Source organism: Dromaius novaehollandiae, chromosome 3 (assembly GCF_036370855.1).
Source record: "Dromaius novaehollandiae isolate bDroNov1 chromosome 3, bDroNov1.hap1, whole genome shotgun sequence".
NCBI lineage: Eukaryota > Metazoa > Chordata > Aves > Casuariiformes > Dromaiidae > Dromaius > Dromaius novaehollandiae.
This window is the reverse complement of record NC_088100.1, coordinates 79,081,260-79,107,133: the sequence shown is the minus strand read 5'-3', so window position 1 is coordinate 79,107,133 and position 25,874 is coordinate 79,081,260. Positions and strand designations below refer to the sequence as shown.

The window sequence follows — 25,874 nt, the reverse complement described above, 5'->3', positions numbered from 1 at the left end:
AATGAAATTGCTTATGAGAGAATTACTAGACAATAGAATATAAAAAGGCACAGCTGCTTTTAAAGATGAGAGAAGAGTTCCTAACTATTTTGCTGCTTCCTGATAGCAGTGTGGGGTAAATTAGAGTAAGACTAAATACTCTTCTGCATAACCGACACCCCTTTTAATAACTAGCACTTGAGTAGGAGTCTCCAGTTAATCTTCATTAAAAAAATAAAAACGAAAGACACCAGAGGGAAATAATCTTCCCTCATAATACTACACACGTAACTCACATCACAGCTTAAGAGAAGAATATTGATACATGAAGGTACTTTTGTTTTTCAAGAGCTTACCAGTCATTAAAACTGTATCGATTGCTTTGGTGATTGAACAGCCCTGATAAAATAAGGCAATTGTGAAATTCAAAAGCTTTGTAGGTCAAGTACCTTTCAACACAGCAGCTAACTATCCTTTCTGATAACTTCAAAATTCAATACAGCATCTACTTGTGATACCAGTTATTTACATTGTTTCAGTTCATAGCAAATGCCCTAACAGCAAGTTAGAGTATTTCTGAGTTCACTCAGTTAGGTATACTGTTACTGTAAAACTGAAGAAAAGTTATACAGTGCTATATTTTTGCCTTTGTTTAACAACATTTTTACCTGTTCTATAAGTAAAGTGGCATTTCTCTCCTTCTGACTGATGATTTTCAGGCAGCTGTGGAATACATGAGCAAGCACATCTAGACTTGCATTACCAGCTGAGAGCAAGTTTAACTCTAGCATGCAGATTTCAGGATATATTAATTCTCCTTGATTGATGTTGTCAGTTAGGTCATTAGAATAATCTGAAGGACCAGTGCATCCAGGTTCTGCCTTTGTGTCTGCTCCTGAAAGAGAACACTGTCTTACAGAAACTTACTCAAGCGAATATAGTTTGCATGATCCAAACAAGACATCCAAGGACATACCTTATCCAGTCGTCTCAAAAGTATAAAACAAAGAAGTCACTAACTTATAACTACTTTTCAGAAGTTAGTAGAACCTTCTGTTCTGCATTGGTTTTTCACATTTCTCTGCCAATCAAAGTGCAAGGATGCAATTTATTCCACTATATGATCTTAAACCATATTCCTTCACTTCCTGGGAACTGGACACACTTAGTGACAAGATATGTAATTTGTAAAATATGACTATAATCATTGTAAGATAGCCTAAGCTTCTATACAGAAGAGACTGAGCTTGTCAAGAAAGGAGATAAGTGGGGGGGGGGGGGGATTACTAATTTAAGTAACTAAATCTCTTCCCAAACTTCTTAACTCAGAATGCCAACACATGACAGAACATCTCCAGAACAATCAAAAACCTCCAGGGCAAAACATTTAAGCATTTCTTCTTCCTCTTATATCTGGGTAAGACTTTAAAAACCATGTCACTTAAAAATTTAACCTGAAGCACTTCCAGCAAACTGTTTTCACTCTCACTCAAAAACACTTAAAAAAATTAGCTATATCCATATACACTTCTATATGTCATTACTGATAAAGTCTAGTCATACAAGTAAACAGCAATAATGGAACAGTTCCATTCAAGTCTGTTACCACTCATGCTGACCTCATATTACATAAGAGCATAAGCATCCAGATGTTCAGCACGAAAGAAGAAATTAAAGCAAATACATCTTCAAAATTAAGTACACTGAAACAAATACAGTAAAATAAAGGATGTGTATATTAGTGACTGAATGAATATATAAAAGGAAATACATTACAACTATATTATGTAAGTTTAACCAGATTGTTACAGTGTTATATAAAAGTTTGAGCACAGATTTGTAAACAAAGCATGGATAAACATCTCTGGAGAAAATTGCCTAGACTACAATCAATAATACATTTCAACAAGAATGACTCAACGTGACTTTGGTATAAACGTCACAAAAACCAGAAAAAGGAAAAGAAACAAAACAGTTCCTATAACACTCACAATACAAATAGTTGTCATCTTTCCATATATAACTGGATCCTACTAGAAGTAAAAAACTGAGCTATCTGCATCTCTGAAAGGCCTCTGATACTCACCCTATTTTTGCACTTCTCAAAAGACAAGCATGCTCAGTTATGCCATAGAGACTCTTTGTATATTTAAGAAGTTCACATTTACCATCATCCTTGGTTTCACTGTCATCGGGGTTACTTTCACTATCTGCTTCATATCCTTCCTCTTCAGCAAGAAGTTTAAGACTACAGCACTGTGACTCTTCAGCTTCTTCTGAAATGTCTCCAGGTTGTGACACAGGCTCCTTTTCAGCATGATAGGGCTGTATAACACGTGCATCAGACAAGTTTATCTCCTTCGTTCAGAAAAGCACGCAGTTTAGAACTTTCCAGACACCCATTTCCTCCGTTCCCATTGGGGAAAGAAACAAACTGACCACATACTTTCAAGCAAGCACAAGGTAATTTTTAAAGGATACTTTTAAGGATACCGCATTCCTACACAGGAAAGGAACTCCGCGAGGATGGATCGTTATTACCAACTACCTGACCTAAGTTTTGAGAAACAACTAGCCAATGCATTAAGAAAAATTATGTTTCTGAAAATGGCCATCACCATAAGCAAAGCATCTTGACACCACTGTAGGGTGAAAGAATCTCTGCAGCCATTAGGGTCAGTCAGCACTCCTACTTTGAAGCTCTTCGTTTGAAAGTTTGTCAATGTGGAAGACTGAACAGAACTTCAGGTGTATCCATAAACAACAGCACAGCTTGCCACTCCACTTTGGCGGGGGGAGGGCATGCACAATGTTTTCCTGAATAGCAAATGCAGGGAACTTATGAACAACTATCACTCAACTGAAACGCTTACATATGAGAACTGGGGAATTAATGTTCAACACCACCAAAAACCTAATTTAAGCACATGCTCTAGTTTAAAAAAGACCTGACTACAAAACTAGAAGACTAAAAGACCAGACTACAAAAGACCTGATCTGGCAAAGCCTTATATGTGCAACATTAACATTAAACTATGCAGTCAGCTTCATACCTTTTCGACTTTTTCTTCAGAATGATCCAGATCAGCAGAAAAAGTGCCCAATGCAACACGAAGCAGTGAATCAAACAGAGGCTTTGCCAAGTTGGTTTCTATCACTTTCGATTGAGCAAGCTCGTCTCTTACTTCAAGTAAGATATCATCCACACAAGTATTCTGTGTTTTGGAAGACAGAAGTGTTTTGATTCATGTTATTCTGTTCTGGCTAACTGGAACGCTCCCATACTTTCATTTAAGAACTCTCCTTTCCACCTACAACACCATTTAATCAGACTTCCCAATTAAAGTTGTTAGACTTCATCTCGTCTCTCACAATAACACAGATCTGTCAGGTTTGTCATGACAAAGATTTAGCATGTTAAGCAGTTTGCACTGAAAGTCTAGACAACATGCTGTTTCCCAAATATTACAAGTCAAAACACTAAGTTTCAAAAATAAATGCCTCTGAAATAGTTTAAAGTATGCAGTGCTTTCAGACTGTACTATATTACTAGTGAGGTTAACAAGAAAGAGGGTTACATGCCTAAGCTCTCCAAAATAACAAATGGCCAAGACAGAGGGCCAATTTCCAGTTCTCTCCTGTACCTAATATCTACTGCTTTTACAATAAACTGCCAAATAAAACACAATATAAAAATTGAGATATTAAAGCATGGTGAAGGCATCTTCAGTGAATTAACAGCTTCTGAACACTGAATTAATTCACCTGTGAGGCTTGTTTCAAGTAATAGTTCTTCCATGTGTCCCTTTATGTATTGTGCCTTCCCCAGCATCCCTCTTTCTTAGGCATCATGCTTTGCTCAGCACTTTCAAAAATATTAAGTTATGATACATAACTGCCTGCCTGGTCTACACACCTCTCCTTCAGTCCCACCTGTCACATCCACCCTCCATTAAATACTCTTCCAAAAACCAAGTCTCTACCACCATGCAGAGCCCATCAGTTCAGGTGGCCTCATAGGCCGTGGAGGCTATTGACTAATACAGGACAACAGAACTACATAGAAAAAGAGAAAAAGCAGGCCATAACTTTGACCAGAAAAAAGTTTAGGTACAGTCAGCAAGCAATTCATAGTAGTCAAGGCCCACCACTACATTCAGAGGAAGCCACCTCTTTCCTCTAGATAGGACCATGGGTGGGGGAAGAGGACAAAAGCTTCATCTGTCAGTATCAGTCTTCCTTAGTACTCAAGATATGTTAACCCAGAAACAATATCTGGAGCAGAGTTCAGCTTCTGGCCATATTCACAATGCTGGATCAAACAGCTGCAATAGATGCATGGAAGACTAAACTAGAAATATATGAAAAAATAGACAATACAGCAAAAAAAAGAAGAAGAATTCCAATTTGGGTCAACCTGCTGTTCTGAAATATTCTCTCACAACCCCAGAGGAGCAGGAAATGGAGAGCCAACCCAAAAGACTGGTGGACAAAGTCATGTTGGAGGACAAGCAAGGGGGTGCAGGGTCCTGACAGGCATCTTACTGGATACAGCAAACAAAGGGTGACAAGCAGGAAGATGCCTCCTCAGAAGCAGCAGTTGCCAGTTTCTCCATGCACCCACCCCCATTCCTCATGCCTGCCGACCACCCCTTACTACTAAGCAAGTCATCTAATTCTTTAGTTCAAGTACCTCACAGAAAACATGGTATCACAGTAAGAACATAAACTATCCTTTATTCACTAAAAGAACTTTCAATTAAGTCACTGTTAAAACAACACTGTACGTAAATATGAGTAAGATGAGTAAAGTGAAGTTACACAGTACCTGGTGAAACATCTCTACTTCTGTTTTCTGTGTACTGCTTGCACTGTGCAGACAGATTGTCAGCAGCGCTTCAAGAAGTCTGATACCCTGAAGTGCCCACTCAGCCTCTTCTCTTACAGAGGGCTTTGTCTCTTCAAGATCAGCAACAGGAGTAACTGAAGTGTCTTCCCTACTCAAAGGGCTGTCACAGGAAACACATTCAGACACCAACTGTTCTGCAGCAGCAGGATTTTTGTCAAAACTGTTGAGTTCTGATTGTGTCAACTCCCTGCTTTTAGCCAAGTGAGCAGAGTCACCCTTGATGAGAGGCTCAGCATGAGGGTTCCCATGCAAACTTCTGCTGCTTTCACTCAGTATTCTTTTTTCCTGCTCCTTTTCCTTGTTCTCTGCAAGTTTCTGAATAATCAGGATTAATAATCTATGGCATGCTTCAAAACCTCCAAGTCTGTGGAACTGTCTCTGGAAAACTGAACTACACAAATAGATCCAACGACACATGGACCAAATATCTGCAGCCCTGTGAATACATTCCAGGGAAGGCAAAGTAAGGCTTTCCAATGACAGATATGGTAATTTGTGGCCTAATGGCTCACTAGCTGTACTATCATATCCTGAAGTGTCTTCAGAGTCATTAGCTGAATCCCGATCACAGTCTGCTTCTTTACTTACACACAAAAAAGCAACACAGAGGAACAGGTTTATTGTGTTGACATGAGTGTCTTGACTCACAAGCTTTTTCTTTTTTGGGTAAGCCTCTTTGAGGCCAGCATAAAACTTGCTCAGGCTTTGAGGAACTTCTGAAACAGTGGGTTGGCTACAAAGAGAAGCAGGCAAGTCAGATGCAGCCTCCTTTTGCTCACTGGTCAAGCCTTCTAGTTCTGCCATTGCTTGGTCTTTCTGCTGGTCTTCAAGGTAGAGTATCAAAGTCTCTAACACTTTCAGAGAATGGCTTCTTACAGTATCCAAGTAATTTAATTCAATCATCTGGTTTACTCCATTACAGCTCAAAAAAGAGTCTCTAATTACCCTGCAAGAGAAAGCACAAAAAAGTTACCTTATAAACTAACCATAAATTCACATAGTTTAGAGGAGATATCTCAACCAAAAATAACCCTCTGCTCTACACACTCAACTAGCACCAAGGAAAAAGGACAGAACACGTTTATAGTCATTGCTCTAAGTATCCCACCTCAGGAATATGAGGTAAGATAGAGAGGGGAATTTGTCTGCAACTTTCTAGAATACCAGGCAAATATTGTCCACCTGGTATTGGAAAAAATCATAAGCTTATTTGTTGTAAGAAATAATGTAAGAGATGAATATTAATTAACCTCTAAAATACAGACCAAAGATACATGATGTTCAAAGCACAGAAGGTATTTGATTAACTCTGACACTTGCTCTTTAGTGGTACTTCACCCCTACTTTTTATTAGGGATTGGAGATTGTAAATATCTTGTTTTTACTCTGTTCTATGACTTCAGAAAGTAGAGATTCCTCCTCAAATAAAGTTGAGGTTTTAGCATATTTTACTAGCTATGCCTATTTAGGATTTGCATGAACACAAGATCCCTGCAATTTTATACGAAACACCTTTCAAGCACATTTTTGCAGGCTTCCTGGCATAACAATTGCCATGTTAAAAGAGTACCCTTTGGCATATTTGTCCCCAAGGATGTTTCTCCCTTCTTTCTAACTCCCCATCCATTACATTTAGCTTATGGAGATCCTTACCACAAATTCTGTAAGCTTCTTCTCAGTGTATCATGTTTGCTTATAGACATTCACCTCTCCTACCCTCCCACTACCTTCCTGCAGAGTCAGCTTTTACTATAATTGAGTCATACACTCTAAAAATCAAATGAGTCATGTACTAACTTGTGTATTTCCATCTTTAGGCCAGTAGTAAATAGACAACCTTAAACTTCTTTGAATCTAAATTTGACTTCTTACTTCTTTGCCACTAAGTGCTTTTTTCAAAATTGATGCTTCTGATACAGTTTAGGTAAGATAAAAGTTAAAAACATATTAGATAATCCTTTATGAAAACTGGAACACTAGCCTATTCTTCCTATTTGTTTCAGGTAACCCTAATAAATTCAGTTTTTCAGGACTCAAAATGAAAATACCACATTCTTATTCATATTCTTAAAAAACTTGCAGAGATTTTACTATAGAACTATTTCATCAATTCCACAGTAGGAAAAAATTTATTTCATGCCTTGAAAGTGTGTTTTGTTTGTTTTTGCTTTTAAAGTTACACGCTTACATGAATAGGATTTTGTAAATCAGGAAACAGTTACTTCAGGACCACAAATAAGTCTAACTTAAGCCTTATTTTTCAAATTAGGTTTCTATGAAGACCATTCTAGCAGGGGAAGGGAAACAGATCAGAAAATTAAGTAGTTTAATTCCCACAGAAAAGCAACACGTGAACCCGTTCAACATTCCTGCGTCACTTTAGCATAAGGAATTAAGAGGCAAAGAGTGTGTCACTTTAGACAAAGGTTTCATTTGCTTCTACACACTTTGACTTGTTGAAACCCACATCCCATCAGTACAGATCCCTTGCTACAATTTATGAATCTACTGGCAAATCTGAATCCTATGGACTGAATCCTATTTTATTCAAGCATGTATCTTGTTTACACCCCTGCAATATTCAAGTGCAGCCTACAATGCAAACAAAATTTATGTTCTAAACAGATATAAAAGGTTCTGTATTATATAATTAGCATATTTTCCATTAATAAGCAGAAAAATCAACCAACCTGGATTTAAGCAACACAGGGAGTGTCTGCAAATAAATCTGAAGTACTTCATCAGGCAAACACTGGCTATGGTAACTGCATGTGTGTTTATCAGCTGTAGTTATTCCTGGCTGTTGAGCATAGCAAGCTAGCTCAACTCCTCTCTGAAGCACTGGATTATAAACACAGTTATAGAGTTTCCATTGGACCATTGCATTTCCCTTTTGAATTAAGTGGCATATATGGCTTGCAATCTGCATGCCACATAGTTTGTCTTCTTCAAAAACAAGGTCCCGATAAGCCTCTAGTGCATCCCATCTCAACAGCATATCTTCAGATCCACTACTAGGCAGAATCCCCTGAACTCTGCAAGAGGGACTGGATGCAAGACCAGCAACACTAGAGTTGCCTTGCGAGGCATCTTCCAGCTGAGCAAGTTGATCACAGTCAATAGTACATATATTGCATGATGCCTGTATAATTTTTGGAGAAACTTCAGCTCCACCCAGCTGATCCAATATAAACTTGTTAAGGATGTTCAGTATGTGCTGTTGAAAGTTTTTTAATATTGGTAACTTGGAAGCATGAAGCAATGGGATAATCACAGACTTTGGATCCATACAACAGCATATTCCTACATTGTGTACACCCGAGAGAATCTGAACACAGGTACTGCTCAAAGAAGCTTGTTGCAACAAGTGCAGACACTGGTGTGCACAAACGGCAATGCAACAGCATCGGTCAGGATAATGAACTTCTCCATCAGCAGTTTCAAAGGGGTTTTTGGAAGCTTGGTTTTTAAAAGCAGATACAGAAAGCCCAGAGAGATCTCTGTGGTGGTGCATGAAGTGAGAGTACTCACATCGTCTGTGCCGCTTTCTTGTACACATTGATTGATGAAGCTGTTCTGATTTCACTTTTTTGACAGTGCTGATTATTTTCATAATGCTGTTGATTAGGGCTTTCAAGTGCTCTGAGGCTTCCCCAGTTACTCCCTCACTCTTCATACACAGCCATTCCATCTGAAGCACTGTTATTTCAAACAGCTTAAATCCCTGATGCTGTATGAACTCATGAACCAGATCTATAGCTTGACTAAAGTAGAACGGGTTGGAGGCTGCACTCTGTAGGCAGCAGATCAAAATTTGCAAGACCCCCTCTAGAACCTCAGGTAGAAGCAAGGCTCTGTGATGATAGCTAGAATATACAAAGTCATCCTGAACCTGCTGCTGTAGTGTTTTTTTGTGCCCTGGAACAAAAAGATCAGGCTGCTTTTCCAAGCAAATTCTTATTTTTAATGCTGCTTTAAGTAAGTCTGTTAGATTTCTTCGTAAGTTGTCAGGCATTGTTTCTGTATTGCTAATGTCTAAAGACATAAGATGAAGCACTGTTCTAAAGAGCATCCTTTGGATCAAAGCCACAGGTTCTTCTGTCCACCCTGCAGAAACTACTTCATTTTCTGCACTACTAGCTACATTGCAACAGTCTCCAAATCCTGATAGGAATTCAGTTAATGTGGGCACCACACTAGCTGTAAGAACAGAACTGTGATTCAAAGTAATATCAAATTTGCACACTTTTTCTAGGAGCGACAGCAAAACATGGCATAAATCAAATGGAGAATTGTCCATGTTGCTCTCAGCAATCGCCACAGCTGGCTCATTCAAAATCTCCAATTTCAATTCCTGTGGTAGAATTTGGCTGGAATTTTCTAGGTTAGAGGTATCAGGATTAGAATTTGGTACTGCTTCAGCTGGTAGGCAATCACTTCTATCTGCAAAGTAGTTGTCCCTAAGCGGATATGTTACAAAAGGCTGCAGGAACTGAGACCGTCTGTGTTTCATCATTACAGTAGCCTTGTCATCAGAATTGCCTTCCGAATCTGAAGTGGACAGCTGAGATCTTCTTGCATCTCGCACAGAGTAACGATGGGTGGTTTTGCGAAGACGTCCACTTTTTCGAGATCGAGGATTTAGTTTTACAGAAGCCTGAAGAGATGAGCCTAGCTTTTCCTGAGTAGATTTCACAGAACTTGAAGTGTTCTCTTTGGTCAGGCATGTGTCAACTGTAAAGGGTAGATTAAAATCTGTTGCAACAGAAAGAAACAAAACACTGCATATAAGTCACATTCAGGAGCACTATAATACATAAATCGTTTTTCCTATTTAAGTATTTGTAACTTCAAAAATACAAAAAGAGGTTATGCATTCTTGGATAAATTTCATTATCATTTTTAAGTAGTGCCAGAACTGTATCTGGATGCTTCAAGCAGTATAAAATCTACCATATACTGAGCCGTAAATACTGGCAGTTGGTAAGTTTGGTATTTAGAAAATATGATAGTTAACAGTCCCACACACAAAAAGCAAAACTGGAAGAGTCTACCCTATAGATATAGCCATTAATCATACTGAAAGAAGAGATGCTTCATGTGCAAGCATGACTGTGCCTCACCGTATCATAGAGACACAGCTATGATGCTTGAGGAAACATGATTTGCTTTGGAGGAGGAAAGCAACCAAAAGTACTTTATCAAATAAGGATATTTCTTGCACAGAAAAGAGCTATCGGGTGTAGGAGTGTAAATAAAATTCAGTCCAAAAGAACAGAGCTCTTTGGATACATTGGGTGTACTGCATCAGTACTACTAGCTAGAAGTCTGTAGTAACAAAAAGTGTATGTTAAGCAAAGTACAGAAAGCAAACATCTTAACCTGTTTATATAATATCATTTTAAACTAATGCTGGAAGGGTCAACATCTCATGACTGAAATGTTTTTCAGTCATTCTTACAGCAGAATGAAAGAAAGATGCAGCTGAGCAAGCAGGGTAGTTAATTATATAAAAGTACTATGAAACTTGCACTTTTAATACTATCAGTCTACAAATACTAACAAGCACCTTACATTTGAAGGACTTTGGAACAGCTTCAGGTGATGATCTTTAGGAGCTCTGATAGTCTCATCCTCCTAATTTGTTTCACCCTCTGTTTTAATCCTCTAATAAAACTCATTTACTGGTTCAGCTCTTGCACAACACAATTTTGTATCATCTTTCATGTCTTCATTTTGTATTACTTCTTTCATTTCTCTAACTCACTTCAAACAGATCCATTGGCAGCTTAACCCTTGTCATTTAGCTCCTCAACTAGCACAGTTTCTGACATGCATCAGTTTTTCTAAGAAACAGTCCGACTCCATTCATAACCATAATTATTCCATTTTCAGAGCCTACCACCTTGATATCACACTTTTCATACTCTCTCCATTCTCCATTGTTTGACTTAAGCCTGTTCTCTACTTACCATTTCTCCACTTTCAGAAAAAGAATTTTTCTTATTCTATTGCTGATCAGTCTACAATGCTAGCATGTGTTACTCTTTTTCTAAGAGCCTCTGTGCTCTCTCCCCTCACCATGAAGAGCTTCACATTAGCAAAAGCATCATACTCTTTCAAATCCCCTTTTTCTGTACCACCTGAAAAGCCAAATAAAAAAAATCTCTCCACTAAGTCCAGCTACATGGTATGTTATGATGTTGTGACCATTTTCTTTCACACTGACCAAGAACCTTTGTCTTCTCTACACAATCTTGACTTTCCTTGCATGATGACAGAACATAGGTATTTTTAAAACTGTACATTCTTTGTAGAATTTGGTGTCTTTGTTCTAGGTTAAGAGGACATGTAATACAATGGCCTTCTACTCTTTAGCTAGGAGCCCTATGCTCTGTAATAGGACAAAGAAGATACACCATTTTTTCCCTAGGTCTTCATTAGTTTAACTGATAAAACATACCTATTGCTTTTTCTTCTTTGACAGGGATTTTCCACACCAGTGGTAGAAGTGACAGAAGGAGAGTTAGAAGTTCTTCTCGACATGTCAGCTCCTATGTTAGAAACAAGAGGTTCTTTTTCTATAAGTTATGGGACATGGAGTACAAAGATCAGGGCTATTTTAAAAAGAACTTAAACATTAAGTTCCCTATGCCTTTCTGCTGTCTTACACACTGGAAAAGTGACCTAACCACAGAGAATGCTATAATCATTAGTTAGAGCCAATCAGAAAGCACCTGGAATATTTAATCACACCTTTGCAACTATTTCTACACACAGCTCTCCAAACCTTGTTGAAATAATTCTTCATCCAGAGGGCAAAACAAGAAAAAAAAACCAAAACAAAACAACAACAACAACACAAATAACTTCTGTTCATTTAAACAAAGACAGAATAAAGTCCAAGAAAAGTTTGAAGTGTTTGTAGTTACAAAAGTATATAGTTTTGAAGAAACTTTTTACTATCCCCAAAATGATGCCTTTAAACAAACGAAAGTCTACGTTCATCAGTTGGTACTATCATCATCTCACAATGAGAAGGTGAAAATTTATAGGAAGAAAGAGGGAAGATGACTCACTAACACAGAACAAAACAGCACTAAAACCCCTCAGTTTTACTGAGATTCAGAGACAAACTCAGAATTTTAATACAAAGGCATTAAAGTAGTAGAAGGCAGTAGACGGCAGAGAATTCAAATACAATTCCTTTATTGGATGCTAAGCACCACTGTAGACCCAAATATCAAGAAAACTTCTACCTTTTTGACACAGACAAAAAGCAGACTTGAGCTTTTTCACAGTTAGCACCATTCAGGGATATGCAGCTGAAGCAATATCCTTCTTCCCAAATTCAAGGTAGTAATGAAAATAAGATGTGAAGATAAACTCAAATAAGCTAGAACATTTTGGTAAGAAGCTTGCTCAGCCTGCTTATAATTGAAACAGAATACAAGAGTGCCTTTATGTGTTTGCATACACCCTTATCTACAAAGGTAAGATCAGAGTCCATAAAAATACACTTGCAAGTATCAAGAGGTTGGATAAAACTGAAGTGAAAAGCCTAATACTAATTTCACAAGCTATGTTAGGACTCTAACTTAGAGATGATTTATTTAAAAATATTGAAGTATTACAACAGCTTTCTTCCCAAAATTTTTAAGAAAGTGTTAAAACACTGAACTAGTGGAGTCAGTAGAACTGTGGTTATGGATGGTAAAGCAGTGCACACAGAAATTTCTTCATGCCAGCTTATTCACCTAGTTTGGCTCAATGATCACTTCAGCAGTGATAAGTCAACTGATCTCAGAACAGGAAAGTTTGTTTTCCCTTTCAACCTTCGAATAAGACAAATACACTAAGTTCAAGCCCACCAGTTCTAAAGACTGTTCAAGAAGGAATGCATTGTGTCCATCAGTTTCCCCACTACAGATTAATGGTTCCTTTGATTATTAGATCAGCTTTTCCAAGTTTATTTTTGTGTTTCTTGCTAGGTTTTAACAAATATAAAGCAGTTTTATTTAGTCAATTTTAGAACTTGTTCTTGACACAATGCTGTCACTGAAGTATAAAGTTCTAGATGTCTGGTAGTTAGGAAAGAAGCATTGAAAATACCCTTTTAACATTACGTTTTCATTATAGGATAGAGCGAAACAGGAAAACTCAGATAGCAGTCATCCATTCACACCACAATAGGCAAAAAAACTGCCATCAGAATTATCTATCTACCTAAAAACTGTTTTGCTGAAAGCTACATTAGCTATCTTTTTATGACTTCTTCAAAAGAGACTATCTTCCAAATTTTCCAGCTGCTGAATTAATCAGTCAATACTTCAAAACATAAAATGCAAGAAGTACTAAATACAGTATTAGTCACAATTACAGATCTATCACTACACAGGAAGTATATCTAAACAAAAAAAAAAGGTGAATTATTTGTTTCATTATACACTATTAACATAATTTTAGACTTTGAAAAATTACTTCTCAGGTATAGTTGTACTGTACCAATAAATGGAATTATATTTTTTTAAGAGTCATTCCCCACAACTCACTTTTGCTACTGAAGGCCTTTTCAGCAAGACAGAAATTGATTAGAAATGCAAATAAGTAATATAGCATTCAAAACACAATACTAAAACTGGAAAAAGCAACACATAAGTTTCAGATTTCAGCAGTACACTTTCAAGTTACACCCCTCCTCCTCCTTTTTTGGAGGTGGGTGGGGTGGATGGGGTAGGGGGAATATGTAAGAGTGACAAATACCACGATGCTATAAAGAACACAGTGTGCCAGAATGCTGGTGATAAGGTGTACCTAGGTGCTTGAAGGGGTATAGAGAATCTTTCCCCTTTCTTGAATAATTTATCTCATTAGTCAAGACTTTTTCCCCCACTTGTCTTTAAAGAGTTAAATATGCTAAGTAATACAAATGGATTGACTCCTCACTTGAAAGGTACTTTCAGGAGCTGAGGTTAAAAAATATATTTGCTCTTATGTTTAAGAGCTGCTAGTTGGTACACAATGAAAATATACCTCATGGCCTATAGCAAAATAGGAAGGTGCATATTTTAATTTTATTTAATTGCTATAAACCAGCAGAAGGATCTTCCCAAAGTAAGAACTGCCAGTTTGTACTGCAGGTTCAGTAAAAAGACTTGTTCCTCCTGCAAGTTCCATCTTACTCTTTCCACCCAGCTGCTGCACCAAAGCCTCCCACATGGCTTAACCAGTCAACAGTTTAGCAGCCACAAATTTCAGCTGGCAAACAGATATATAATTAGCTATTCTTTGTTTTCCTGTTCTTGAAGGAACTGCTTCTAAATTTCTATTATTCACAATCAGCTTTCTCTCACACAGTCTCTACCAAAAAACCCAAACAAGAAAAGGAGCACTAAGAAGCATACAAGCCAGACAAATCCTCTCAATACAATCAAAGCTCAACACAAAAACTAACAAGCAGGGAAAAACCTATTACCTGATCAATAATAGAGTTCAATGTGGTAAGCAAAATAAATCCACGGCCTTGAACCAGGTATTGTCCCAGTGCTGCCATATGAGTTTCTTCTTCTTCATCTTCCTTGGCCTCTGCCTTCTGGACCACAGCATTGCACAGCCTGTTGACATCCGTCAAAAATTCCCGTGCCAGTGAGTTACTGCGACTGCTCATGTCTGAGCTAAATAACAAAGGAAAACACAGAATTGAAATCCATCAGAAGCTACCTTCCTTATGAAAAATACTTGAAGCTTGGGAGTGGGAAGGGAAAGTGTTCTTCCCCCTATTTCCTCCTCCAAAGCATAGAGAGTTTGTAGGACTGAAGGATGAATATCCCAGTGCAGAGTAGTGGCAAGGGAGAGGGAAGATTGAGGTTTGGGAGTTTTACTGTTTTCAGTGAGACTTTAGCTAATAGTTGGTATCCCCAAATGCTCATTTTTTAAACCTATGAGGTGAAGGCACACAACAGTGTTCCCTCCTACTGCATAAATGGATTTTAAATGACAATTTCAGATTTTCCTTGTAATCTGCATGTGAGCTTCAATCTTCAACTGCTTCTAAAAGGGATTTGACCTGAAGCACATAGGGGAAACAGATAGCTATTATACAGCATTGTACAGAAAACATGTTCCTCATTCTTCATTTGAAGATGTTATCTTCTACACTGTTATATATTTCAACAGTATGCAGATTGTTTCAAGGGAAAAAGAAAAATTAATGAGTTAAGATAAACAGAGGAGTTTCATAAAAATATTGCTTTAGATTTACCAACCCTCAGAACGTTTCCTTCAAGCAAGATTAACTGAATGGGTGGCAATCATTATTATGTATTTAATTCAAGATATGACTCTACTGTACACATTCAGGAGAAAACCAGTGGTATGTATTTCCAAACTAATTTGACCATAAATAATGCACACAAGGTGCTCATACACTTTGACTACTCACTGTATCTTATAAAAACACTTGATTTTATTTTCTTATATGCCACTACAGTAGCATTCACTAGCTCGTCAGCAGTAGTACATGCTGAAAAGTTTAAAATAAACAGAAAAGCAAAAAAAGAAATGCAAGAGTCAGCTATAGAAAAGAACAATCAAGAGGATCATTGAGGAAGGCAAAATAACACAGGTAAGAGTCAGTGATGGCAATTAAAGGAATAATATTAAATACACATAAAACCCCTTAAATGAATACTGCACTGTGTTTAGCTACTTTTTTGTCTCCCCCCCCCCCCCCCCATGAGCAGCTTAAGAAAAATCTTGAAAGCCTCAGAGAGAAAGAGCCAAATGTGTTAGAGATCATTTAAAAATAGGTGGATTAATACTGCTGGATCAGAAAACATCTACATACAATCATTAGATCAAAAGCGTTCTTCATATATTTGCAAACAAGAAGACTAGAAAGGTTAAAGAAGTTCAGATAAATACAGTCTCATTATACAAAAACTATTCCGTGTCTTTATTTGTTCTTCAGAATTTCATCATAAACATAGAAGTACTAATATGCACAAACATCATAACAGAGCATCACTTTAAATAAACAACATTCTGCTTGTGAGTTACATTCAGTGCAAAAATAAATCAACAAAAAAATTAAAATACAAATGCCATCTGCAAACAAAGTTACCACTTACTGCGCTATCAGTGTGAAAGCAGTAGAGAAGAAAAAAGTAGACTTTTTGACCAAGAAGTCTCCCCACAGCTAATGATTACAAGGAAAAGACTAAAAGAAGGAGCTTCAGTAAAGTGCAATAAAAAAGGTAAAATAATAAATTGAGAGAAAAAGTGGCTAGAAAAGTAATATGTGGGCTTAGAAGGAAAAAACTGTTTATAAACCCTGAGCTAGGATAAAGCTGTTTATTGCATTTCTAAGAAGTGAATGAAGTTTCAGTTTAAAACTTTCAATTAAACAGTTCAGTAACACAATTTATGCCCTTTAAATCAAGTATATAGCTTAAAAGCTTAACTACAAGTCCTCTTTGAGGTTCACAGCATCAGTCCTAGAACTGATGGAACTCTTCATAAGAAAGGCAACTCTGGAGATCAAAACTCACACTTGAAATAAGAATAAGATCTTCTTTGGCATTGTGCAATAACTATAACATCAAGTTGGGGGTGAGGTGTTCATTAACACCAATGGTACACAAAACTCCTTTTAGTGGCACGATTCAGTCTTTTTACATGTACAGACATTCTCTGTAGCAGTAACAGGAAGATTCTTACCAGAATTACTTTGCCTGCTTTTAATGCATCTATCTTCTACTTGGAAGAAAAAGCACATATATTCTGGAAACACCACCCTTGGTTCACCTGCTTTTAAAAAGAGAAAAATAAAACAAGGGAATTGCATATTATGAAATGTTATTAAAATTAATTTTATGATAGCTAAAGTTTATAGAGTCCTTAACTCTTTTTTTTGAGCTTTAAAGTACCAGAGTTTTTTTTACTTTTCCGCTTATGATTCTGCAAAGACTGCATAGAAGTTATGTTAATATAATTATAAGTTCATTAGTTCTTTACTGTAAAACCAGCTAGCTATATTAGTTCACACATTTCCTCGTAGAAACATTATGAAGTTTTGAGTGAACACTATGCACACATACTTTAAGCACTTGCAGCTCTGGGTACAAGTAGTATGTTAGTATGAGAAACTATGAATTGTGCAAGCAGGCATTAATGTAAATGCATGTTTTACTCTGTCCTTTTATTTTGTTCTGACACATTTAATTTTTATTACTTTACATACAGGGGAAGCTGTAATTAATAAGTTTGGAAAACAACCCTATCTTGTGCTTTACTCATTCCGCCTCCGTAAAGGCGCACTGAAGCAATGTAAGACTTACTTTCACCCTTCTACCCCTTATCCCCCTATAGTCCTAGCAGAGGATCAGAACAGGCAATGCACCTATTTTTCCAGAAAGGGGGTAGTTTAGATCACTCCCATTTTCAGCTGCAGTTAACCACAGAGAGAAGATAATGGCACAGAGATCATGGTAATCTCCCAAATGGCTCCAAAATGGCCAGATACAGTGAGACCAAGCATATGCTTTAGCAAGAAAAACAGAATACATACACCACCCTTGCTTTTGTAAACAAACAAAAAAAAAGTTAGCCCTTCAGACTTTAATCCATAACAACATAATGAAAGTGATTGCTGCAGAGAACACGCTTTCACAAAGGCCTGTCATCCAGGACCTTACAGCAGATCAATATTCTCCCATGACACTCAATGTTGGTTCACAAAGATGCCAGTTTAGTTGTAAAGCAAGTAACTTCACATAGTTAAAGTCAGTATTCCTCATTGTATAAACTGTCTTAGGGCTTATTCTTCAAACTTCTGGTTACCATACTTCCCCTCATGTCTTTACAGGGCATCCGATCTGGGGCGGAGGGAGGGGGTATTTTAATCCTTCTGAAATATTCTTATTTACTTAAGCAAGACTGAAGAGCTCTTCAAATATTTTTAAGTCCCAAAATACAATTTCCTCTGGCTGGCTGAATACTTTCTCTGCTGTTTCCTAAAGAGATACCAACAGTGGCAGAGGCTATGTAATTATTTTTGCAACCTTTCAACATTTTTCATTATTGGTCTCAAAAGCTTGAGCAAGGGTTCATTGTTTGGTCATGCTGTGCTAGCAGGACTCCTTACCAGTCTTCCTCATAGTTAACTCCAGCTTTGTAACATGGTGACAGAATATTTGTTTGGTGTCACCAAGTACATTTTAACTGAAACTAGTTTCTAACAAAGCCTTAACACTCTCAGCAGTTAGATCTAATAGCACACCAGGTACATTCACAGATGAACTGTCCAAACACACATTTACTGAAGTATTCTCCACCTACAATTGTGATGGGGTATAAACATATGGTGAAAGATCTTATTAAGGAAGGAAGAAACATAGTAGGTTCCCACAGCAAACTCCTAATAAGTGGTCTCACTCAGTGCTCTGGAGCTGTACATTTCATCCTAAGCCTCACAGAAAGCCAGCTTATCCACACAGCTAATGTACATAACTCATGGCAACTGAATAGCTTAAGCAGCTCATGGCTTTGCAGTTGTACCCAACTATTAGATCTAACAATACACTGTCCATCATATTTTAGTGCCTTTCCTTGAGGAAATTCACTCACCAGGTCTCCCACATTGCAGTACATGTTGTTAAATCTTTGCGTGTAAGTGCAAGCAATGTTCAATCAAGAGGGCAAATTCTCAACTTCACAATAAAATACAGTGCTACTTTGGTAACATTAATGCAAAAAGATATCAAGCATTTCTTCTTAATACATTAATTTCACATAAAATTGTGAAGGAATTCAGATGTTTTCATTCCACAGTGTGAAAAAACAATTTAAAGAGATGGCATGCTGGACAGCGAAGCACTGCCATTTAGTAGGACTTGTTCAGGTAAGTGCTTGTTCCTTCTCTGATGTACCTATTTCTTTCCCTGTGATTAAGTCCTGAAACAGACTGACAGCACAAATGCTGCTTTGGAAGCAGAGTTTCAGATATAACCTGATGTTTCATCTTGTCTTGAAGCTAGAGACAGCACAGAACAAAGCAAGGAGAAATAATTAAAAAGCTTCCAAAAAAAGAAAAAAGAAACTGCACATGCTACACATGCACAGACAACCTTCTCCCCTTTTATGTTTGTTTCCTGACTAGCAATTTAAGCACTTAAAGTGTAGTGCTTTGAAAACAAGCACTCAGTGAACAATTAGCCCCACTGATGCCATAATAAAGCAAGCACTGTGCAGGTTTTTTTTGTTTTGTTTTGTTTTGTTTTTTTAATACCAATCCACCTACATTCTAAGATTTCAGCTTGCTTGTCACCTTCTCTTCCTGTTGCAGACTGTGGTACACTGATACTGCACCTTACGTAGCATGCCATTTTCTCTGACACTGAGGAAGGACGCCAGCTAATTTGCATTAAGTGGGAACTATTCTGATGAGGTTTTTTTTGTTGTTGTTTAAAAATGACACATCTTTAATAACTATGGTATCAGGTAATGGGGAAACAGATGCTGCACAAAACACCAGTACTGAGGTTGAGCATTATAACCTGTCTTTGGAATTCATTCAAACAGATATCCCCTTTGCTAGGGGAAAACAGACAGAAAGCCCTGAAAAGTCACACCTGAACTTAAGCCATCAGAGAACAGAAAGATACCTATCAGTCTTGATCCTCCAGTGCTGTGTACAATCTTAATGCTAATCAAGAAGTTAGTTCTGGAATATACAGTGTATCAGGACTTCATATACCTAACCCTGAAAAAAAATTTTACACCCTTAAATATAATTCCAACCTACAGTAGAACATGATTTCATAAAAATTCTTAGTATTTACAAATAAAAGGAAAAAATCCATAGTTTTTTTTAAAAAGAGTAAGTCACTTAAACAGCAAATGATCTGACATTCACATATGATCTGTCCTTTTTCACTCATCTCTAATATCCACACAGTTCAACCCACACTACTACTGCTCTCTGGCCCCATTTCTGCACCTGGCCTCGAGGGACATATTTTCTATCTACTGCCCCCGTATAAATTAGTTTCCTGTACTTGCAACTCTTAGGTTTCTCCTAACTTCTCTCCATTTTTATGAAGTTGCACATTAGCTTAGTATTTTTAAATATACAAGTGCCTTGCACTTACTTTAGCGGGCTTTAAGTCTTAAAAATATTTTAAAAATATTTTTAGTAGTTTATTTTAAATTCCAGTATTGTTAAAGTTAAGACCAATTCTAGCATTGTTGAATACTGAATCATGAACATACAAACTTTATACAATGCTAGTGATTAGATGGCATGATCTCTAACAGCAATGCAATGAAGAAAATGCAAGAACAGCTCAAGGTTAAAGCTGGTATTCTCTAAGTAAGAATGAACTGTGCCTTTTACTTGGCTGTGTTTTCAGTAATGCATTACTTTGCAGATCTCTCTGGGCATAGTAACATAATACTAATATATAGTAGTAATTACTAAATTACTACAATAACATTGTAACAAATAAGTCAAAATTCTATAATCCTAATTCAAATGATTACTTTCAGTAACTACTAGCCAACACATACAGGAAGAGTAAAAGAGGTTTTCAGGCAGAAAGTTTGGTGGTGGTCTCCCTTTCACACCAATATTCAATAGCCCAAACTGGCATTTTAATAAAGCTTCTTAACTTTCAAGGGTTTTTTTGAATGTTAAACTTTGTGTCAGCAGAGCGGAGCAAATAAGATGTTACTTACAACATGGATATTTGTTGGGAAGCAGATGCCAATGAAGAATTTCTCCAAATTGCCCATTAGTAAATATCTATGTCAGTCTAAAGTGAACATACTAGTGAATACCATTCATCCAGCTGCATAATTAGGCTTGAATGCCTGAATAAGACAATGTTATGCTGTATCTAAGAAGGTGTACATGACATCATGAGTCACTGGCAGGCCTCAATTGCCTGTAGCCCACCATACTATCTTCAGTAAAAGCAAACAGTCTTGTCTACAGCATCACAGAAGTGTCTTAGTGCACTGCAGGACTGACAACCATGCTCTTATGGAAAAGAATAAACTTATGAGAAGTTACAGTATAGGTCAGGCAAACAGAAGTAGAGGATGCATAGCTACATGAAGTTGTTAATTTGATCAAGTTCCCCATCAGTTTTTCCAGACAAGCTCACTATGACCCTTCTACATTCAAATCCTAGGACATAATCTGATTAACCTACAGTGTTTCTCACAGATCAGTAATGGTATTTACAAGTAAACAAGCTTTGTTTCAGAAGAGACAGATGCTGATCAATCTAGATAAGAGGACTTACAGCCATGCTATTTTTTGAGTAAATACAGGAAAAAAGGAAGTTGTATTTTCAGTAAGTGTTAGAATTAACATTTGCAAATTTTTAACTGATATGAGCCATTGCACAATTCAGTTATTTCTGGCCTCAAATTCAGACTTGTATCTTTTTTACCATTCTTCAGAATAAAGAATGACTCGCCATTGGCTCCTGAATGCTACATTTACTTTATACAGCATTCATTCCTTTTACTAAATACATGTCCCAGCCTCACTGCTTGCACTTTACATTTATACTTTGTAGAATAAGCTTGCAATCTCCTCAGGGAAAATGGACATTAACAATAACTTTAACCAGACTTACTTTGCAGTTAAGCTTTCAATTTAACCTCAAGTTTCTGTTAAAAGAGGACAAGAGGCATAATGAAACACACAGGCACATTTTGACAGAAAGAACAGACTCCATCATAGGTTTGCCAAGTTCACTACAGAAAGTAGGTTCATGTTGTTAGTAGCAGACACCAAATATGACTGCCTTCTGTTCAAAGAAACATTAACAGTACAAAACCTGAGGGAATATTACGATTAATTCCCCTCTGCAAATTAGAGAAGGAAAAAAAAAGGTAAAAAAAGGAAAGAGCAAAAGAAAGTGAAAGAGAAATCCATGTCTAGCACAGCCTGTAATGGAACTTAGCATTCTTCCTTTTCTGTTCTTTGATATCACTCAAAACTTTAAGCAGGCTAGAAACAAGTACCCACTTGACATTGTCAAAATGGCTAACGTAGCAGCAACACACAATCCTTTAAGGAACCACGTACCCACAATTCAAGTGGAACAGAAAGCTAGAGATGTTTTGATGCCTTGTTTAACAAGTATAGCTTGAAACAAATATAGCGGACAATTGCTAACCATCCAACGATGCTCCAATATTAAAAAAAAGAGCAAACACAAGCAAAACCAAGATACTTCAAGTTGGGTTCATTCTCAGAACACCTGTACCAGACAACGTTCTAGCTCTGCAGAAGACCTCAGACCAGCCCAAACCTCCTTTATTTCTAACCAGTTTCTGCTGTCCTTTGCTGTCATTTAACTACTTAGGGGGTCACAGAAGCAGACAACCTATTGACATGTAGCAAGGCAATAATGGTCCGGCCATTAAGATACTCATGAAAAGCCACTTCTTAATATACAGAGTTTATCACAGCTGTGTGTATGTGCCCATTTGCTTCGTAAAGTCTTACTTCTGACATAGTCTTTTATTTTATCAAGGAGTTGAGTAACTAGCTTTTAGTAGTCTTTGTAATCCAGTATACCATCACTACTTCTAAACAAACTATTCAGAGTCTCTCCCCCCAGCCTAAACAAAAAGCAAGAGACAAATGCTTAGTACTTGTGGAAAAACAACAATTGCACTGTCTTTTAACTAACTGATAAAACATTTGCCAAGTTCATAAGATGCTAGACAAGTATTAGTTAATGAGGACTGAAAAAGTATGTTGAGAACTTCATCTCACCCACCTATCTCATCCCATCTCACCCACCTGTGATGCTTTTCTTGCAACACTGGAAGTCTGAAAGCTCTGCTTCTACAAGTATTTTTAGCCTCCTGGAAATACCTGGTCTTATTTATGTACTGCTGCTTAGTGTTTATACTATCTGAGAATTGGAAGATTTCTGCCACTAAGAAGATGTGAAAGCTTGTTATCTTATACTGAAAAAAGCCCCCAGAATTTTAAGAAATTATATCATCTGTGCTTTCTGGAAAAAAAGAAAAAGTATTTAAAGAAATAAAAATACTCCTTTTCACATTGCATACAGCCAGCTAGCCCTGTCACAGGATTTTCTAAACTAGCCATTCCTGATGCTGAAAAAGTATGACAAGGAAAAAACCAAACAAGACCAGACAAATGCTGTGACAGATTTAACCAAATTATAGAAATAGGAACTTTCCAAAATAGCTAACATATCTACACAAGTCTATAATTAAACATACTAGGCTACAGGCACCTAAAGATACACAGAATGACATTAGATGAGCAGGCAAGTCAAATTCTCAGAAACAGTTTCAGAGATGTCATGCTTCTGATAGAGATCCATATCTGTGGTGTGCCAGGCGGAACATAAGGCAAGAAAAGTAAATAAAAGAAGCCCTCCCCTATGCCTAAATTATCATTTGCCATCTATTTGCATGCCTTGGTGATTTTTGACTGTTACAGAAATTAAACTGGTGAATAATAATTTCTTCAGGCACAAAAAGTTTGTTTCAGACTCAGCTTTAGCAAATGTATTTTAAATTACTTCAAAAAAACTAAGCTGGCAGAGTTTGAGAAATGTAAATGTTCCTATGATTTATTCTGAGCTATAAACATAACCATCTACTCCTCCAGACTACACAACTATTTCTAGAATCTCTCAAGTGTCTAGCATAATTACCAGTAACAGCAGCTACGAATGAATGATATAAGCACAAATCACTAAGGTACAACAGATTAACATATATATGCACACTATTCTTGTTTACATACATTTATAATAAAAAATACCATTTATCCACAATCCAATTTGCTGTCCAACAGTTTCTAAAATGTGGTCTTTCAACTTCACTTCTATTTTATGAACTGATGTTTACACCCTTAATGTTTTCATTGCATACTATCACTTCATTTTTCCTTTATCTGACAAAGATATGTCAGTCACCTAAATGGGGAGAGAGGAAAAAATGATTAATGGCTCTGAAGTGTGTAAGCTTGTCCAACAAGGAAGGAGACTATCAACTCAAAACAATGAGTTTCTAATTAGCTACCAGCAACTATAAAAAAATTAACTACTAGCAGCAATTAAGGGACTGAAAACCAAGGCAAGAAATACATTAATGTGTAATAAGCTGCTTAAAGTTGACCAACCAGGGAAGAACAAAACCAGAAGAGAACTTGGCAAGAAAAGAGAAGGTGATAAGGCATCTGAATTTTTACAACAGAAGCCTGCTGAGATGTAAACTGCAGACTTTTCCACATATATGCAATGTACCAGAGAAATACAAACTGTGTATACTTGGTTTATTTGTATGATGGTTTAGATGTCTATATTCCCAACAGCTAAATCATAATCATAAGAACACCTACGTCTAAAAACCATCACAAAGCTGCTAACAAAACTTCGAATTTCAGCAATGGTCCTAGCCTAGCAGGGCCCTTCAGTTCAGGGAAGGAATACAAGATGAAGCCTGTACTGGGGTATGTTAGAGGCCTGGCTGTTCCTTTCAAGTCTTGGTTGTCCCCACTCATGTCACGTTTGCTAGCTAATCCTTTCTAAAGCATGGACAAAAGTTTTTCATGTCTTCCATGAGATGTCCAACATAATTCTGTAGAGCAACTTTAGTTAAGGTAGTTAATAGTCCTACTTTGTCAGGAGAATCATTTCAATGAATGTCTCATTAAGGCTGATTCAGTAAGGGTTGATGTAACATTTGGGGCATCTAAAGGTACTGCAATCTTCACAGCAGTGAAGCACAAATAACATTTAAGCAGCCTTACTAATGCACTTTAGAAACTATAACTTCTTGTCCTACTTGGGTGTGAAGTATTCACAATTTGTTCTTTATTATTTTAAAGTATATTTGCAAAAAAAAAAAAAAAAAAATTGTTAACCTGTATAACTCACAGCAGGTCTTTTACAAATAGAGTTTATCATGCTGTTGTAATTTCAAGATGCTTAAAAGACTGAATTTTAAACTTCACACATATTGCACCAGAAAATACTATTACTGCTTAATATTTACCATTTGGAAACTACTATCTTGGGGACTGGAATCCAGTACAGACTCTCTCAGCACCATACATATCAGATTCCTACTACTCTGTTTGTAGAACACACTATCTAATACTTTGACTACATGTACCACCATATAAGTAACAAGAAAGGAAAAAAAAAAATCTGTTGAGAGGAAAATAACATGTTTTTAAATGTTTCTGAGTTCTAGAACAAGATTTTCTATATATAAACACCTGCCTGACATCTGACCCTTGTTTGGAAAAAACTATTAGATCAGATTAAGATTTTAAAGAGTCCTTAGTGAAGAATTTAAAAATTGTTCACTTAAAAAGTGAGAAATGCAAGTTGTTGCAATGGAGCAGGGCGATGCTCTCTAGTCTAGTATTGTTTAACAGCATGCAATACTAACTTCATCCTAAGAAGAAAGCACCAGAGTTTGAGAAGATTAAGTGATCAGTGATAGTAAAGTTTCTTGCTAAAATTGAACAGCTGGTTGTCAGGTTCTGCCCTGAGCTATGAAGATCCACATCCCCTTTATGCATTAACATATTATCAATGATTTCATCCTTCTGAGTCTTGATAAAATACTACTGAGAGAGTGAATGGCAGAGAATCCCACAGGTTAGCTGCATATTACATGAATGCTTTGGGACAGCTTCTCAACTCAATATAAAATTTTATTTGACCATAAACCAACATGAAACGCCTGCAAGTGCATTTCTGTAAAGCCTGAAATCAAGTCAAGAGGACAGATGATTCATCTAGACGACAAAAACTACAGTACTGATGAAAGACAGGTTCTCTCAAACAGCTACCTACACACAAGTAATGCATTAACTCTGTACATATACTATGCCCAAATTTATGCTGAGCTTGTCTTTTTAGACTCTCCTAAAGTCAGCAACTACAATATAGTGGTCAGACACAATATA

General features: G+C 37.0%; 1 protein-coding gene across 5 annotated transcripts in view; it reads right to left on the bottom strand.

Moving 5' to 3' along the window:
* The window catches only part of LYST (lysosomal trafficking regulator), a 90,827-nt gene that overhangs the window by 55,471 nt on the left and 9,482 nt on the right, over nucleotides 1-25,874 (bottom strand). For 2 of the 5 annotated variants that reach the window (XM_064509233.1, XM_064509232.1), the window contains 8 exons: nucleotides 16,607-16,696; nucleotides 14,364-14,562; nucleotides 11,352-11,442; nucleotides 7,579-9,643; nucleotides 4,808-5,834; nucleotides 3,033-3,194; nucleotides 2,148-2,304; nucleotides 648-874 (listed from right to left, as the gene is read on the bottom strand). In XM_064509233.1, the coding sequence (XP_064365303.1) occupies nucleotides 648-874; nucleotides 2,148-2,304; nucleotides 3,033-3,194; nucleotides 4,808-5,834; nucleotides 7,579-9,643; nucleotides 11,352-11,442; nucleotides 14,364-14,555 (3,921 nt within the window). In that variant the 5' untranslated portion in view covers nucleotides 14,556-14,562; nucleotides 16,607-16,696. Of the gene's footprint in view, nucleotides 1-647; nucleotides 875-2,147; nucleotides 2,305-3,032; nucleotides 3,195-4,807; nucleotides 5,835-7,578; nucleotides 9,644-11,351; nucleotides 11,443-14,363; nucleotides 14,563-16,606; nucleotides 16,697-25,874 lie in introns of those variants that run through there. The other 3 variants (XM_064509234.1, XM_064509235.1, XM_064509236.1) reach the window with 2 other exon arrangements.